At 41.9% G+C, this 15,153-nt stretch overlaps 1 protein-coding gene across 1 annotated transcript in view; it reads left to right on the plus strand.

The window, feature by feature from the left end:
* The window catches only part of LOC129720141 (uncharacterized), a 56,419-nt gene extending 47,047 nt beyond the window's left edge, over window positions 1-9,372 (plus strand). The window contains exons 3-7 of the mRNA XM_055671573.1: window positions 2,211-2,366; window positions 2,415-2,651; window positions 3,097-3,252; window positions 3,301-3,445; window positions 8,633-9,372. Coding sequence (XP_055527548.1) covers window positions 2,211-2,366; window positions 2,415-2,651; window positions 3,097-3,252; window positions 3,301-3,445; window positions 8,633-9,372 — 1,434 coding nt within the window. The remainder of the gene's footprint in view (window positions 1-2,210; window positions 2,367-2,414; window positions 2,652-3,096; window positions 3,253-3,300; window positions 3,446-8,632) is intronic.
* The last annotated feature ends 5,781 nt before the right edge of the window (window positions 9,373-15,153 follow it).

A 15,153-nucleotide genomic window follows, 5' to 3' on the forward strand; every position in this document is an offset into this window, starting at 1 on the left:
GAACTGGAAGATGAGCTTCGATTGTTAGAAGAGAAGCACGCTTTAGAGAAAAGACAACTCCAAGAACGTTTCTCTTTACTCCAACGACGGCGATCATCTGTGGGAATAAACCAGACAGGGCTGACGACCGCGAATTCAGCTGCTTCCAGTTCGGCACTTTACAACGAGCTCAACTGGCGGCTCGACAGGCGCTAGCTCGTGATTTACCCGTATTTTATGGCCATCCGGAAGAGTGGCCCCTTTTTCATGCTAGTTTCTAAAGCTCATCGAGAATGTGCGGGTATAGTGATGAGAAGAATCTTCTTCGGCTCCAACGATGCCTTAAAGGAAAGGCGCTAGAAGCTGTCCGCAGTCGCTTTTTGCATCCGTCGAACCTTCCAGGAATTATAAGTACTTTGAAAACGCTTTTTGGGCGTCCCGAAGTGATTTTTTTCCTGTGTGGGCTCATCACTGCGACCAGAGATTAAATCTATTGTGATATTGCCTAAGTGTTTTCTCTACTCCGCACTTCATATCATTGGCAGTATCACTATTGAAGTAAGTGATACGCTTATCATTCATATCCGTGCTTGTGTGTAAGTTTTACCTTTCCGTTTCAAGCTTACTACTCTACTATACCGAGCCTCTGTCCCTCCTAGCAATATCGCCTAGTTACAATTCCCTGGAGAGAACTTTCATACGTTACTCACACCAGTTTTATTATAACAGGGACTTGTTTTCGTTAGAAGGAGAGTCAACAGAGGTACTGTAGAATTCAGATTGAAGGAAAGGTACTTGGTGGGAAGCCTGAGAATTATCCCATGCTAAAGTCCTTTGGCAACCAAATGGCCAGATTCTACTAAGATTCTACCCACGACCATCCGCTTACCAAGGCGGACTCTGTAACCTTGTGGCTACGGAGCTCCTGAAGTGATAGTACATTCGCTTGTTACACGCATACGGGAAATGCCGTCGCCAAAAGCAGAGAAGCTAAACACTCTAATCGATTTCGGTGTGGCTGTTCAAAACGTTTGCGCTACAATCAAGGCGTGTGGTTTGGACGAGTATTTATGTAATGTTGCCTTATTACAGGAGTTAGTTGATCGTTTACCGCCCGCTATTAAACTGAATTGGGCATTACACAGACAAACTTTGCAACTGGTTACACTGTCGAGTGTCGGTGATTAGCTAGAAAAACTGGTGGAAGCTGCTTGTGTTGTCACTATATCTCCGATTGAACCGCCAATCAATAGAAAGAACCGTAAGCAAGATGATTACCTGAACGTTCACTCTGAAGAAACGGAACCATTGAAACCTTCCGTAATACGAACAGCTATACAACGGTGCGTAATCTGCGAAGGAGCATGCAGTTCTACAGATGCCTGTATAGCATTTATAAATATGAGAGTTTCATCACGTTGGTCAGCGTATGCTATGCAAAAAGTGTCTCAACAATCATTTTGGAGCCTGCAGTATTAAATCCTCATGCGGCAAGAACGGGTGTACATTCATGCATCATCATCACGACGACGCGAGATATAAAGCAGTACAGTCGTCGAAACAGCCATCTTCTCAAAGCTGCAATGCACATTGTGGTTCAACTGGAAAAGTTTTGCTCAGATACATTCCTATTATCTTGCATGGAAAGGATGTTTCTGTCAGAACATATGCATTTTTGGATGATGGGTCATCAGCAACGTTTATGGATCATAGTTTGGTAAAAGAACTCAATCTAGCAGGTATGCCAAGTCCACTGTGTTTAAACTGGACAGGCGGCCAGCAGCGTGGGGAGAGAGAATCCGTTTGACTAACGCTGAAAATATCTGGATTGGAGAATCCTTGTAAGTAGTTTGTGTTCCCTAAGGTGCACACAGTTAGAACGCTTAGCCTTCCGCTGCAATCGATTTCAGTTCAGAACCTCTCACGACAATACGCGTATTTGAAAGGGCTGCCAGTCAACTCGTATGATTCTGTTTCCCCAAGGATATTAATCGGAATCGATAACTGCCATGTCGGCAATGCCCTGAAGAGCGTAGAAGGAGCGGCAAACGAACCAGTTGCTACCAAAACGCGACTGGGCTGGTTGATCAACGGTCCATGCTCAATTAGTACAAATACACCAGGTAGCAGTTTCAACGCCTGCCACAGCTTTCACATTTGTCCGTGTTTTGAGGATGGAGACTCCTGTTCAAATACTGAGCTAAAAGAATATTTCTCCATGGATTCTTTAGGCATTGTACGCGATACTGAACCATTACTTTATACGAAAGTTGAGCCCTAAGGAAGTCGCTGAGAAGCACCCACGGAAGTGGTGTTTACCGATTTTTCCGATTATGAACCCTAACAAGCTCGGTAAGGTTCGGATAGTATGGGATGCCGCTGCTAGAGTAAGTGGACTCTCATTAAATTCTGTTCTGCTAACTGTACCAAATTAGCTTGCGTCTTTGCCATCTGTATTATACAGGTTCCGAGAGTATCGCTTCGCTATGGCAGCCGAAATACGAGAGATGTTCCATCAAGTTGAGATCAATGAAGGCGATCAACAAAGCCAGCGGTTTTTGTGGAGAGATGGGGATTCAAGTAGGCCTCCGGATGTTTACATAATGATGGTGATGACCTTCGGAGCCACATGCTCGCTTAGTTACGCTCAATTTGTGAAAAATCACAAGAAGGTTGTATGCAAAGCCACGACCGCAAGGTTGAAGTAGAATACTTTTTACAAGAAAGATAACCCGGCTGCTTGCGTGTCAGTCATTCAACAGTCAACGCTTAGCCTTCCGCTGCAATCGATTTCAGTTCAGAACCTCTCACGACAATACGCGTATTTGAAAGGGCTGCCAGTCAACTCGTATGATTCTGTTTCCCCAAGGATATTAATCGGAATCGATAACTGCCATGTCGGCAATGCCCTGAAGAGCGTAGAAGGAGCGGCAAACGAACCAGTTGCTACCAAAACGCGACTGGGCTGGTTGATCAACGGTCCATGCTCAATTAGTACAAATACACCAGGTAGCAGTTTCAACGCCTGCCACAGCTTTCACATTTGTCCGTGTTTTGAGGATGGAGACTCCTGTTCAAATACTGAGCTAAAAGAATATTTCTCCATGGATTCTTTAGGCATTGTACGCGATACTGAACCATTACTTTATACGAAAGTTGAGCCCTAAGGAAGTCGCTGAGAAGCACCCACGGAAGTGGTGTTTACCGATTTTTCCGATTATGAACCCTAACAAGCTCGGTAAGGTTCGGATAGTATGGGATGCCGCTGCTAGAGTAAGTGGACTCTCATTAAATTCTGTTCTGCTAACTGTACCAAATTAGCTTGCGTCTTTGCCATCTGTATTATACAGGTTCCGAGAGTATCGCTTCGCTATGGCAGCCGAAATACGAGAGATGTTCCATCAAGTTGAGATCAATGAAGGCGATCAACAAAGCCAGCGGTTTTTGTGGAGAGATGGGGATTCAAGTAGGCCTCCGGATGTTTACATAATGATGGTGATGACCTTCGGAGCCACATGCTCGCTTAGTTGCGCTCAATTTGTGAAAAATCACAAGAAGGTTGTATGCAAAGCCACGACCGCAAGGTTGAAGTAGAATACTTTTTACAAGAAAGATAACCCGGCTGCTTGCGTGTCAGTCATTTTTTCTAGTAAATAAACGTTGACCGTTCATTGGCAGTATTGTAATTTCTTTCTGTCTGATATTTTGAATGAAGTTCATTGAATATTTTTAAATTTTGTGCAAATGAGAAGTTGAAGTGCTGCCGAATTGTAATATGCACATTTAATACGACATCATTAAACGGGAACGGAACAAAGGCTACGGATATGCAGAACGCGAATGCCGGCGCGATGCGATTCGCCTTACCGTGGTGAAATGTACAGCTTTTTTTAAGGCGAAGTAGAGCTATACATTTCAACAGACTTCGTCTTGCCGAATCGCATCGCGCCGTTATTTGCGTTCTGCATGACCGTAGCCAAACACTAAGCGACGCAAACACGTAATAATAATCAGAGTATGCATGTAGATGAAGATAATTAACTTTGGATTATGGCGCAAAACGAGAAAATATTAACTCTTCAAATAATCATTTGTGTTCTTCAAATTTCAGTTGTTCAGTTTAATATCCGATGAAATGTTTGATTATTATCTGATGAAGCTCTTATACAGGCCAAATGATGCACTCCCAATTTACTAGGTCCATAACTCTGCCGACCGTGCTTGGGAAAGCGCGGTATAACGACCAATCAGAGGTAGAATTTTGTGTTTTGACAAGGCTTAAGAGTTTTCAATAGTACAATAGTTCTAATGATAAAATTGCAATTTCATGCATTTGGTAGGAATCTTAGAAGGTTTTCTAATCGATTGCCGCAAAAACGAAGGAAATCCATCGAAAACTAACCGATTTATTAGCATTTGAAGTTTTTCTCACTTTTTTCAGTTTTAGATTTTCATTTCACATCCCTATGTAGCCGAACTTCCTGAGAGAAGTATTCTAATTCAACATTAAATCTTCATTAATTTATTTGTTGTCCTTAATAAGGACAATTGTTCAATTTATTATAGGATGTAGTGTTTATCTTACATCTCTGTGTTACCTTGATAGTGAGGACTAAGGCGCACGGTCAACACAATGAGAAAGGTGTTTTCACATTGAAAACTAGACACGGCTTTACTGGAGGAAGTGTTGGCAAATGCAACTACCGCTAACACCACCGCTATCATACGAAAGCGCGTCGTTTCATGTGGGGAATATCAGCAACGAAAAATGACGCGCGTCTCAGCATAACCCGAACTGTTTCGACGTGCTGCTCCCATTTACCTTTACATCGGCCTCAGGGAAGTACCGGCTGCATCTGCATCCACCGCTGAGGCTGTCACTATACTGCTATTGGTACCAAAAGCTATTAACTCTCCAAATAAGTGTTTTATTTGTTCTCAAAAGAACAATTGTTGAATTCAAAATCAGATTTACGCAATCGCATCTCTGTAATATTACCGACAATAATATTCTTCTGAACAAAATGATACAACTTTCCCATTAGGCCTCTGCCATAATAGACGCGAAAAGTGACGCGAACCGATTCGCTCGGCTGTAGGTTAATGTACAGCCATCAGTAGAGCTGTACATTAACCTACGGCCGAGCGAATCGGTTCGCGCCGCTTTTCGCGTCTACTATGGCAGAGGCCTTAGAGAAAGTTGCTGGCTGATGTATTCACTTCATGCAAGCCTGCTGCTTGATGCTTCCGGCTACCACACTGAAACAGCATTTTAGTGAAGGGAGTGTCGTTGCATCTGACCCTGCTACTATCGATGCTGATATACCCGCTGCAACAGCTACGCTATGCATAGCCATGCCACAGTTGTGGCCGCTATACGCTGGCCCAGCTGCTGAGCAACTTCAACGCTATCCGTAGCCATGCCACAGTTGTGGCCGCCATTGGTATCCGCTGTACCTGCATCTGCTGGCCCTGCTGCTATCGATGGTGAGATCCGCTGAAACTGCTACGCTTATCCGCAGCCATGCCACAGTTGTGGCCGCTATCCGCTATCGATGGTACCCACTGCTCGCTCCCGCTGCTGCTAAGGGAGGACTGCTGTCGTCGCTGTTCAGAACTATTATGAGCGGCTTCGACTAAAACAGGCTCTTATATAGGGATGAAAATAGGAATGAATTATTTTTCGTACGTTGTGGAATGATATAACTTGAAAAATATGTGTGACTTCACTCCGGCTCAGAGCGATCATTTGATAAGCTCCACCTCTTTTTTCAGTTTCTAAAGTTTTTCCTCAGTTTCGTAGCACGGATGCACAAAAATGATTTCTTGTCGAGCCGGACCGATAGCACTCTTATTGAAGCAACAAAATAACATGTTTTGTGTCGTGTTATGCAGCTTGGTTGAAGAAAATGTTCCCGTCCCCGTGTCGCATGTAAGCAGATTATTGCGTTCAGTAGACAGTAGATAGTGTATCCAGCGAATAAACACCGATGGTGCTCTCACACACGCAACGGTTTTAACCCGTATCTTATTGCGGTTTGTAACATCAAGCGATTTCGTTTGCTCGCTGTTGCGTGTTGCATCATGTTACAACTTGGCAGCTGGGAGACGACGAAATTCTGTTTATGCTGATTGATTGAATCGACTTCATATTAGCTCTGCATAGTCGAACTAACTGCTTTTGTGAATGCGTACTAACAGGGCAGTTAATTATTCAATGTCGGTTATGCTGATCGCGCCTTTGCGCTGCCCCTACAGTGGGGGGTTTACTAAATAAAGTGAAAGTAAAAATTTTACAACTACAACAGAATTTGATTGCAACCCGCACAGAATGTCTGCTTGTGTTGATGCCAGAAAATTATTAACCTTCAATTATTTTTTTATTTGCCTTGAAAAAAGCATGTTGCGGTTCAAAATCGGTTGCTAATTACAACCTTTGAGCTGCCCTAACATTGGGGGAATTAAGATACACGGACAACATGCACTGTGGAAGCTATTTCACATTCAGTAAATTAGACGGGTGCGACAAATTTGAATTGCTAGGATGCAACACTGAATGCTTGCTTGCGTTGAAAAAAATTATTAACTTTCAATGACTTGTGTATTTGCCTTAAAAAAGGCATTTTGATTTTCGAAATTGGATTTCCTGATGGCAATCTTCATGCTGCCCCAACACGGGGGGAATAATGGCAGTCTGGCGACACACGCTGAGAAGAACCGCGCTGCTCCTGAGACGTGATGACCAACCACAGGGCAAGTGATTTGTTTAATTTGAAGGCAACCACGGGCGCAACCGGCTGCTATGGTCTGTTACTGCTGACTCAGCAGTAACAGACCATAGCAGCAGTGCTGAGTGCCGATATCTGCTGTTACTGCTGTCAACGTTGTGGACGGTCCATCCAGTTCACCTTCCGAATGTAGCTAGTTTTCGCAGAAACACTCTTTTATAGCCGAAGGGTGCTACGTAATAGGCCGCGCCTTTCAGTTCAGGTTTACCATTTCCTTATATTCTTTGAACGAATTATTCCACAATTCGCATTTGATTTTTGTATCGAGCGAATAAACACCGATGGTGCTCTCACACACGCAACGGTTTTAACCCGTATCTTTTTGCGGTTTGTAACATCAAGCGATTTCGTTCGCTTACTGTTGCGTGTTGCATCATGTTACAACTTGGCAGCTGGGAGACGACGAAATTCTGTTTATGCTGATTGATTGAATCGACTTCATATTAGCTCTGCATAGTCGAACTAACTGCTTTTGTGAATGCGTTCTAACAGGGCAGTTAATTATTCAATGTCGGTTATGCTGATCGCAGCCTTTGCGCTGCCCCTACTAAATAAAGTGAAAGTAAAAATTAGACAACTACAACAGAATTTGATTGCAACCCGCACAGAATGTCTGCTTGTGTTGATGCCAGAAAATTATTAACCTTCAATTATTTTTTTATTTGCATTGAAAAAAGCATGTTGCGGTTCAAAATCGGTTGCTAATTACAACCTTTGAGCTGCCCTAACATTGGGGGAATTAAGATACACGGACGACATGCACTGTGGAAGCTATTTCACATTCAGTAAATTAGACGGGTGCGACAAATTTGAATTGCTAGGATGAAACACAGAATGCTTGCTTGCGTTGACAAAAATTATTAACCTTCAATGACTTGTTTATTTGCCTTAAAAAAGGCATTTTGATTTCCGAAATTGGATTTCCTGATGGCAATCATCATGCTGCCCCAACACGGGGGGAATAATGGCTGTCTGGCGACACACGCTGAGAAAAACCGCGCTGCTCCTAAGACGTGGTGACCAACCACAGGGCTAGTGCTGCTGCTAAGGAAGGACGACTGCTGTTGTCGCTGTCTAGAACTATTATGAGCGGCTCCGGCTGAAACAGGCTCTTATATAGGCCAAATAGCATGTTTTCAATTGCAAGGTATATGATTCTGTCGACCGTGCTTGGGAAGCAAGCATATAACGACCAATCAGAGGTCGAATTTTTCGTTTTGACAAGGCTTGACTATTTTCAATAGTACAATAGTGTGAATAATAAAATTACAATTATCTTATTTTGGGAAGATTCTTAGAAGATTTTCCAATCTATTGCTGCAAGAACGAAGGAAATCCATCGAATACTAACAGATTTATTAGCATTTGAAATTGGACATGTTTTTCACTTTTTTCGGTTTTAGATTTTCATTTTACATCCCTATGTAGCCGAACTTCCTGAGAGAAGTATTCTACTTCAAAACACCATTGCTGCACGTTTCTAGCAACAGTTTCCTCGAGCCGTAGCTTGTATACAGAAAGATCACTACGTTGATGATCTTCTGACTAGTGAATAAAACGAAGAAGAAGCTATACAACTGGCCTCAGACGTACGGTTTATTCACACACAAGGAGGTTTTGAGCTCCATAATTGGCTATCTAATTCTAGAAGACTGTTAGAAACTGTCAGCGCTGTCGAGAAAGATTTAAAGATTTCAGCTCCGAAATGGCAACAGAAAAAGTCTTAGGCATGTGGTGGAGTATTTCGTCGGATACGTTCACGTTTAAACTTTCACCAAAACATGATCGAGAACTACTTAGCGGACGGAAGATTCCGACAAAGCGCGAACTCTTAAAAACACTCCTGAGAATTTACGATCCCTTAGGATTGATGGCTGGTTTCTTAATGTTCCTTAAAATTCTTCTGCAAGAGGTATGGCGTGCAAAAACAGATTGGGACGCAGAAATACCGCCAGGGCTGGCAGACAAATGGATGGAGTGGTTAAAAGTTTTGCCGCAAACTGAGAAGCTAAGTATTTTCCGTAGCTATCGACAAACTACGACATCAGAAGAGGATAACGTTACTCAATTGCATATTTTCGTCGATGCAGGACGAAACGGACTAGTCGCCGTGGCATATCTTAGATTCGAACAGGCGGGTACTATAGAATGTGCCCTAGTAGAAGCCAAAGACAGAGTTGCTCCCTTGAAATATGTGTCGGTTCAACGTCTTGAGCTGCAAGCCGCTGTGATCGGAACTCGCATGGCTGCTAGCATAGCCGCAGCGTACCGCGTGAAGATATCTGAGAGATACTTCTGGACGGATTCTCGCGAAGTTATTTGCTGGATCATATCCGACCACCGACGATATTCTACATATGTTGCAAACAGGGTTGGTGAACTATTAGAAGCCACTGAGTTAGCCGAGTGGAATTGGATTTCAACGCGCTTAAATCCAGCGGATGAAGGCACAAAGTGGCAGAAAATACCTGACCTTATCGCATCCGGTCGTTGGTTAACCGGGCCTGATTTTCTCAAAGAACCAAAAATTCAATGGCCGATAATTAAGGAAAATGTTGGAACAACCGATGAAGAAATTCTATCAAATGTGCTTCACCATTATTAGTACACACCCATTATACGTTTCGAGCGATTTTCTAGATGGAAGCGCCAGAGCTGTGGCATATGTATTACGGTATCTGTCCTATCGAAGCAGAATGGTTCTTTCCCCACCAAGTGCTATACCGTTCACCCAGGAAGAAAACCAGCAATAAGAATGGTGTATATACCGCCAGGTGCAAAAGGAAGCTTTCCCAGAAGAATATAACCTTTTAATCAACCGCAACGCACCAGAAACTAAAAGTATATTGGCCAAATCCAGTAAGCTCTACAAATTAAGTCCGTTCGTTGTCCATGCCGGAGCCTTAAGGATGAACAGCCGCATTAAATCGTGCCAGTTTATTGCAGATTCGGTCAAATATCCTATCTTACTACCTAAACGGCACTATTCGACAGACCTAATAATAGCTGATCACCACTATGAATATAAACACCTAAATCATGAGCAAGGATGGTATTCTACGCGATTTTTCGGGACTCGTAAGTAATCTACGTAGAAAACTGTATTCTACGTATACCACGGTAGAAAACCTCTTGCAAGTAAAAACTCTCAAACACTCGAGAATTTACAGTATGAGTAATAAAATTCCTAGCTGCGCTGATTAGATGTATTTAAGTAACGGGAGAATTATTATAACAAAAAGAAAGAAACACGAAGATGCAAGAAAGTGTATTTCCGGACTACCTTGTGATTATGGCGAAACAAGCAATGATAAAGAAACTCAAGTTTACACTCAATAATTTTGATCGTAATTCATATTTGTTGTCATCCAAAAATGCTAATGAAAGCAAAATCGCATAATATACGTCACATACAAAATCAGTGCAACAGCAAAGGCGCATCAAGGCCTGATTTCTATAGAATTATGCTATCGCTGTCAAATCTCATATATTTAGAGCGTACCCAACATCTCAATGGTTCATGGCACAAAAAATTCCATGCAACTTTAAACGGTTGCAGGGAGAATTCTTTACACCCTCGGGAAAAATAACTCTATAATGAGTAAGATTTGACGCATTTTCGTAATAAGTGGAACAACTCATAAGGCGTCATACACAAATCACGTAACGCTAAAAATCTAGATTTCAGACCCCCTCCCCCCCTATGTAACGATAAGTAACGTTCGACATGACTCCCCCTCCTAAAATTATGTAACGCTGATCAGCCTGACCCCCCTTCGGGATTTTCAATTTCGAGCAAACATCACAGTTACGTAACTGACTCTACTACCCCCCCTCCCCCCTACGTAACAATAAGTAACACTGACTCAACCCTCCTCCCCCCCCCCCCCCCCTTCATGCTTTACGTAATTTGTGTACGACGCCTAAACTGAGTAACTCCGTAAATACGCATAATTGAGAAACAAGGCGGTTTAAAAACTGAGTGATTGTTACTCACTTTTTGGGTACAGTATTACTCAGTTTTGAGTTAAGGGGTTATATCTACCAAATGCTCAAAAAAGCAAGGCTTTTTTCATGATTTTTTTCTACAGGACATTTGAGATGTAAGGTATATAAATAATATATCATTGGATTGAGCAACTCTTGCAGAATGGAAAAAATATTTTTATTGCTATTTTGTTACAAAATGGCGGCTGTGCAGCGATTGCCGTGAACCGGTTTTTTTTAAAGTTGTTCCGCGGCGAGCAGTAGAAGTCGTGCCCAACTCCACCTATAACCAAAACAAAAATTTTTTCATTATCTACATAAGTGTCGCTAGTGAAGTACACATGATTATATTTTTAGAATTTTTCTTCGCAAAATGGCAACGGTTTAAAAAAAAAAGTTCTGTTTGGACAAAAAAAAATCGACTTTGAAGCTACAGTTAAAATTTCAAGTCAATCGGATGTAAACTTTTTCAGTTCTACTGCTCGCCGATTTTGAAAACATGGTTTTGAGAAAAACGCGTTTTAAGTTTCCAAATCCTATAAATCTTAAGAATCGCAATAACAAAGCCCTTTATAATTTTTTTACCTTCAGTCAGCTATCCCTGCGCCGTAAAATTGTCCTTCCTGGATTTTATTTTCCACTTCTTCCTTTTTGTCATCTGATGTATGGCTGCGCCTAGCCTCTTTCACGATGTCGGACATGCGATGCTTAGCGACTTTGACACATTTGGCGCCCGATCCCACGCAAAACTCAAACTTGTCACTCATATTTAAGTACTTTTGAATATAACTCACAGTATAGGAAAACTCAAACAAAGAATGTACACAACGAGAACGGCTGATCGACTAAACAAAGGGGAAATTGTGAGTAAACACGTTCTGTAGAGACGCTATAACGGTCGAAATTTGATGCAGAGACCTCTATACTTCAAATTTGAAACCCGATAACGATCGTAGGTAACTACTGCTAGTTTACAAAGCCTCGAAATGAAAAGAAAAACGAGCATCGCCAAATTAAACGAAAGTTGTTCGGTAAAAATTGATTTAAACGAATTTTGAGTTTAGATCTGTACTTGGGCGATGTAGATTTTGATTCAGGCCAATAAAATATAACCCCTTAAGTAATTACTCATTTTTTGGGTTCTGAATTGCTACTTAATTTAGTTTACTAATTCTTATTAAGTTTCGAAGATAAAATTGAACATATCTGGGTTTGTTGTTTGTACTGGCTAGAAAGCCCTACAAAGTTTTGCATACGAGAAGTATTTCTAATCCGAAAACTTATGAAACACATCAAAACCAAAATCAATCGATGGAGATTAATCTCGTTTTTAAATGGCAACGTTTTTAAATGTCAAATTCGTTCTCAATTCACACAAAATAATCATCACAATTAAAAATAAATAATATTTTCAAACTCAAATTTCCTTTATTATTTATGTAATTCGCCACAACAATCTCTCCGCAGGTTTTCGTAGGATACTCGTTTTTGGTTAGGTATTCTACCAAAGGTATTCTACGTAGAAAACTTGTCGAAAACTACATGAGGTTTTTTACATGACATCCCTGATCATGAGACAGTGATAAATCAAATTCGTCTCAAATTTCATATCCCGCAGCTTCGCGCAGCATGCAAACGTGTCAGGTACTATTGACAAATGTGCAAGATACAAAGAGCTAAACCAATGGCTGAGCTTCCTGTGGCCCGAATGGCTGCATTCACTCGTCCGTTTTCGTATACTGGTCTAGACTATTTTGGCCCAATGTCAGTAGTAGTCGGAAGAAGAACAGAGAAACGTTGGGGCGCCCTTATGACCTGTTTAACAGTTAGAGCTATTCACATCGAAATCGCACATTCTCTTTCCATCGCGTCGTGCATCCTAGCCCTAAGGAATTTTGTGGTGATCCAGGACCAAATAAAGCCAAGGCAACTTCCGACTGATGAGCTACTAAGAAACATGCTGTCTGAAGTCGAAATGATAATTAATTCAAGACCGCTTACGAATGTACCGATAGACGCAGATTCTTTGTTTCCCCTAACACCGAATCACTTCATCTTAGGGTCTTCCAATGGTGCCAAACCCCCGATCGCATTTAATAACGGTACAGTTTTGTTAAACAACTCGTGGAAGGCGTCGCAAGCCTACGCAGATTAATTCTGGAGACGTTTTATCACGGAATATTTGCCAACACTCACGCGAAGATCATAGTGGTTTCAACAGATGCGACCAATACAGGTAAGCGATGTTGCCGTCATCGTAGACAACCACCTTCCAAGGAATTGTTGGCGAGTAACATTGCAAACATTCCAAGGAAGATTGGAGAGACCTGCAGTGAACATCGCAATCCTGGACGTCGGTTCCATTTCGAGTAAGTCGGACCAAGGCCACAACAGACTGGGGGGGAATGTCACCCTGTCTGTGAAGAACCAACATTCAGCGAGTTCCCCTGGTGCTACCAATTCACAATAGGCGACGCGAAGCGACGCATATCCATCATCAGCACGAGCGATACCGATCGAATACCAACCGCGTTAAACCGCGTAAAAAAACCTCGTAAAAAATCCGTGTCAAAAAAACCGCGTAAAAAACCTGACTGTATATCAATAGTTATGATCTTTGGGCGGGGGCCTAGCGTGGTTGGTAACGTCTTCGCCAACCACGCTCGACACCTGTGTTTGAATCCCAACGCCGACATAGGTGTCGATGGTTGTGGGGTGGCGTGATCCACTTACAACCAACCCAACTGGTCTAGATTCAATCCTAGCCGACACCGGGAGATTTTCTGAGGCGAAAAATCTCTGGGATCACGCCTTCCATCGCATGAGGAAGGAAAGCCGTTGGCGCCGGTCCGGTAATTTAACGGGTCGTGAATTAGGGTCCTAGGTGTAGTCGCCTCTCTGGGCGTCGGTGATTGGTACAACAACAGTGGCGGAACTAGACCGACGGAAAATAAGCGAGAATAAAAACTTAGTTATGTTCGACATCGGACCTGGATTCCAAAGAGTCCGGTCCGAAGTTCTTCCGGCTTCAATGGCCGATTTATTTCCGGACCGGGCTAGAACAGAGCTATTTGGACCGGATAATGGTTTCGGAATCCGGAAAAGTCCGGTTAAAAATCAAATTCAACGTTATTTAAATCACAAGCAGCAGACTTACAGGTTTCTTAATTTGCATTTCTATGAATGTGCGTAATTTCCATCCAAGTAACATATTTCAAAGCAAATAGGTATATGTTTGGTTGGCAATGACTGTATGGAAAAAATTTCATCATCGAATATCAAAAACCGTATGTACACGGTGACAAAAAAGTCCGGTCACACTTTTTTGGGGTCGCCTGTAGCCTACACGTTGCATCTCTCTGGTGCCATCTATATGTCAAATGAAAGGGCAGCGAATTTTTTTTTCGATGCCAAATTTCTTAAAATACTTAAAACGTCGAGATCTAGTGTTACATCGAAAAAATATTTTTGGTCAAAAATCGACCTCAGCCGTTTTTTGGGCAACCGAGGGCATAATATGGAAAATCCTAAAACTGGCTTCTGGTCATTTGCATTTGCGTTCCAAACCAAGTGTAAATTATTTTAATGTTCATTAGGTACCGTCTGTCGGGGTGAGATTAAGTCACGGGGGTGAGATTGAGCCAAAACGGGAAATGTTTGTATGCTAAATTACTTGAGATTTCTATAATCTATTACCTCAAATTCAATACTTTATGAAACGTATGTCACGTTTATTCACAACTTCAAATGAAATATAGATAATATCAGTGAACTGTTTCACCTAAATAATGTTCCAAAGTACAGGGTAAAAACCTAAATTAATCCACCTAGCGGTCAGACCCAGCCTTTCTCATTCAAACTTTTATTTGTAAAAATAGATTTACATGAACGCTTCAAACCAATGAATGTATATTCACTCTTTAGGTTCTAAAATCTTGATGTTGTAATCTATACATATAAAAATGCAGTCCAGTATGTCTGTCTGTCTGATCCATATAGGCTCGAAAACTAGTTTTTGGTGCCGATAAAGGTTCCTATGATTGTTTGAGACACTTCCCGCTTCTGGAAGGGAGGGGTCCCATACAAATAAAACACAAATTTCTGCACAACTCAAGAACAAACCAAGCAAATTAAACCGAATTTGGCATGTGGATGTTATAAGAGGTAACGAATATGTCTATAATAGTTGGACGCGTGAAACACAAATTTCTGCACATCTCGAGAGCTAACCAGCTAAATGGAACCAAATTTGGCAAGTGAATGTTTTTAGAGGTAACAAATATGTTCCATAATCGACCTCAGGCAACATTTTGGATTGTAAGATGGAAACTTCCGGTTTCTGGAAAACAGCCAAAAATGGCCGATTTCCACCCAATATGATAATATACGGATCTAGAAT

The sequence above is a fragment of the Wyeomyia smithii genome, chromosome 2, assembly GCF_029784165.1.
Source record: "Wyeomyia smithii strain HCP4-BCI-WySm-NY-G18 chromosome 2, ASM2978416v1, whole genome shotgun sequence".
In the NCBI taxonomy this organism is placed as follows: Eukaryota; Metazoa; Arthropoda; class Insecta; order Diptera; family Culicidae; genus Wyeomyia; species Wyeomyia smithii.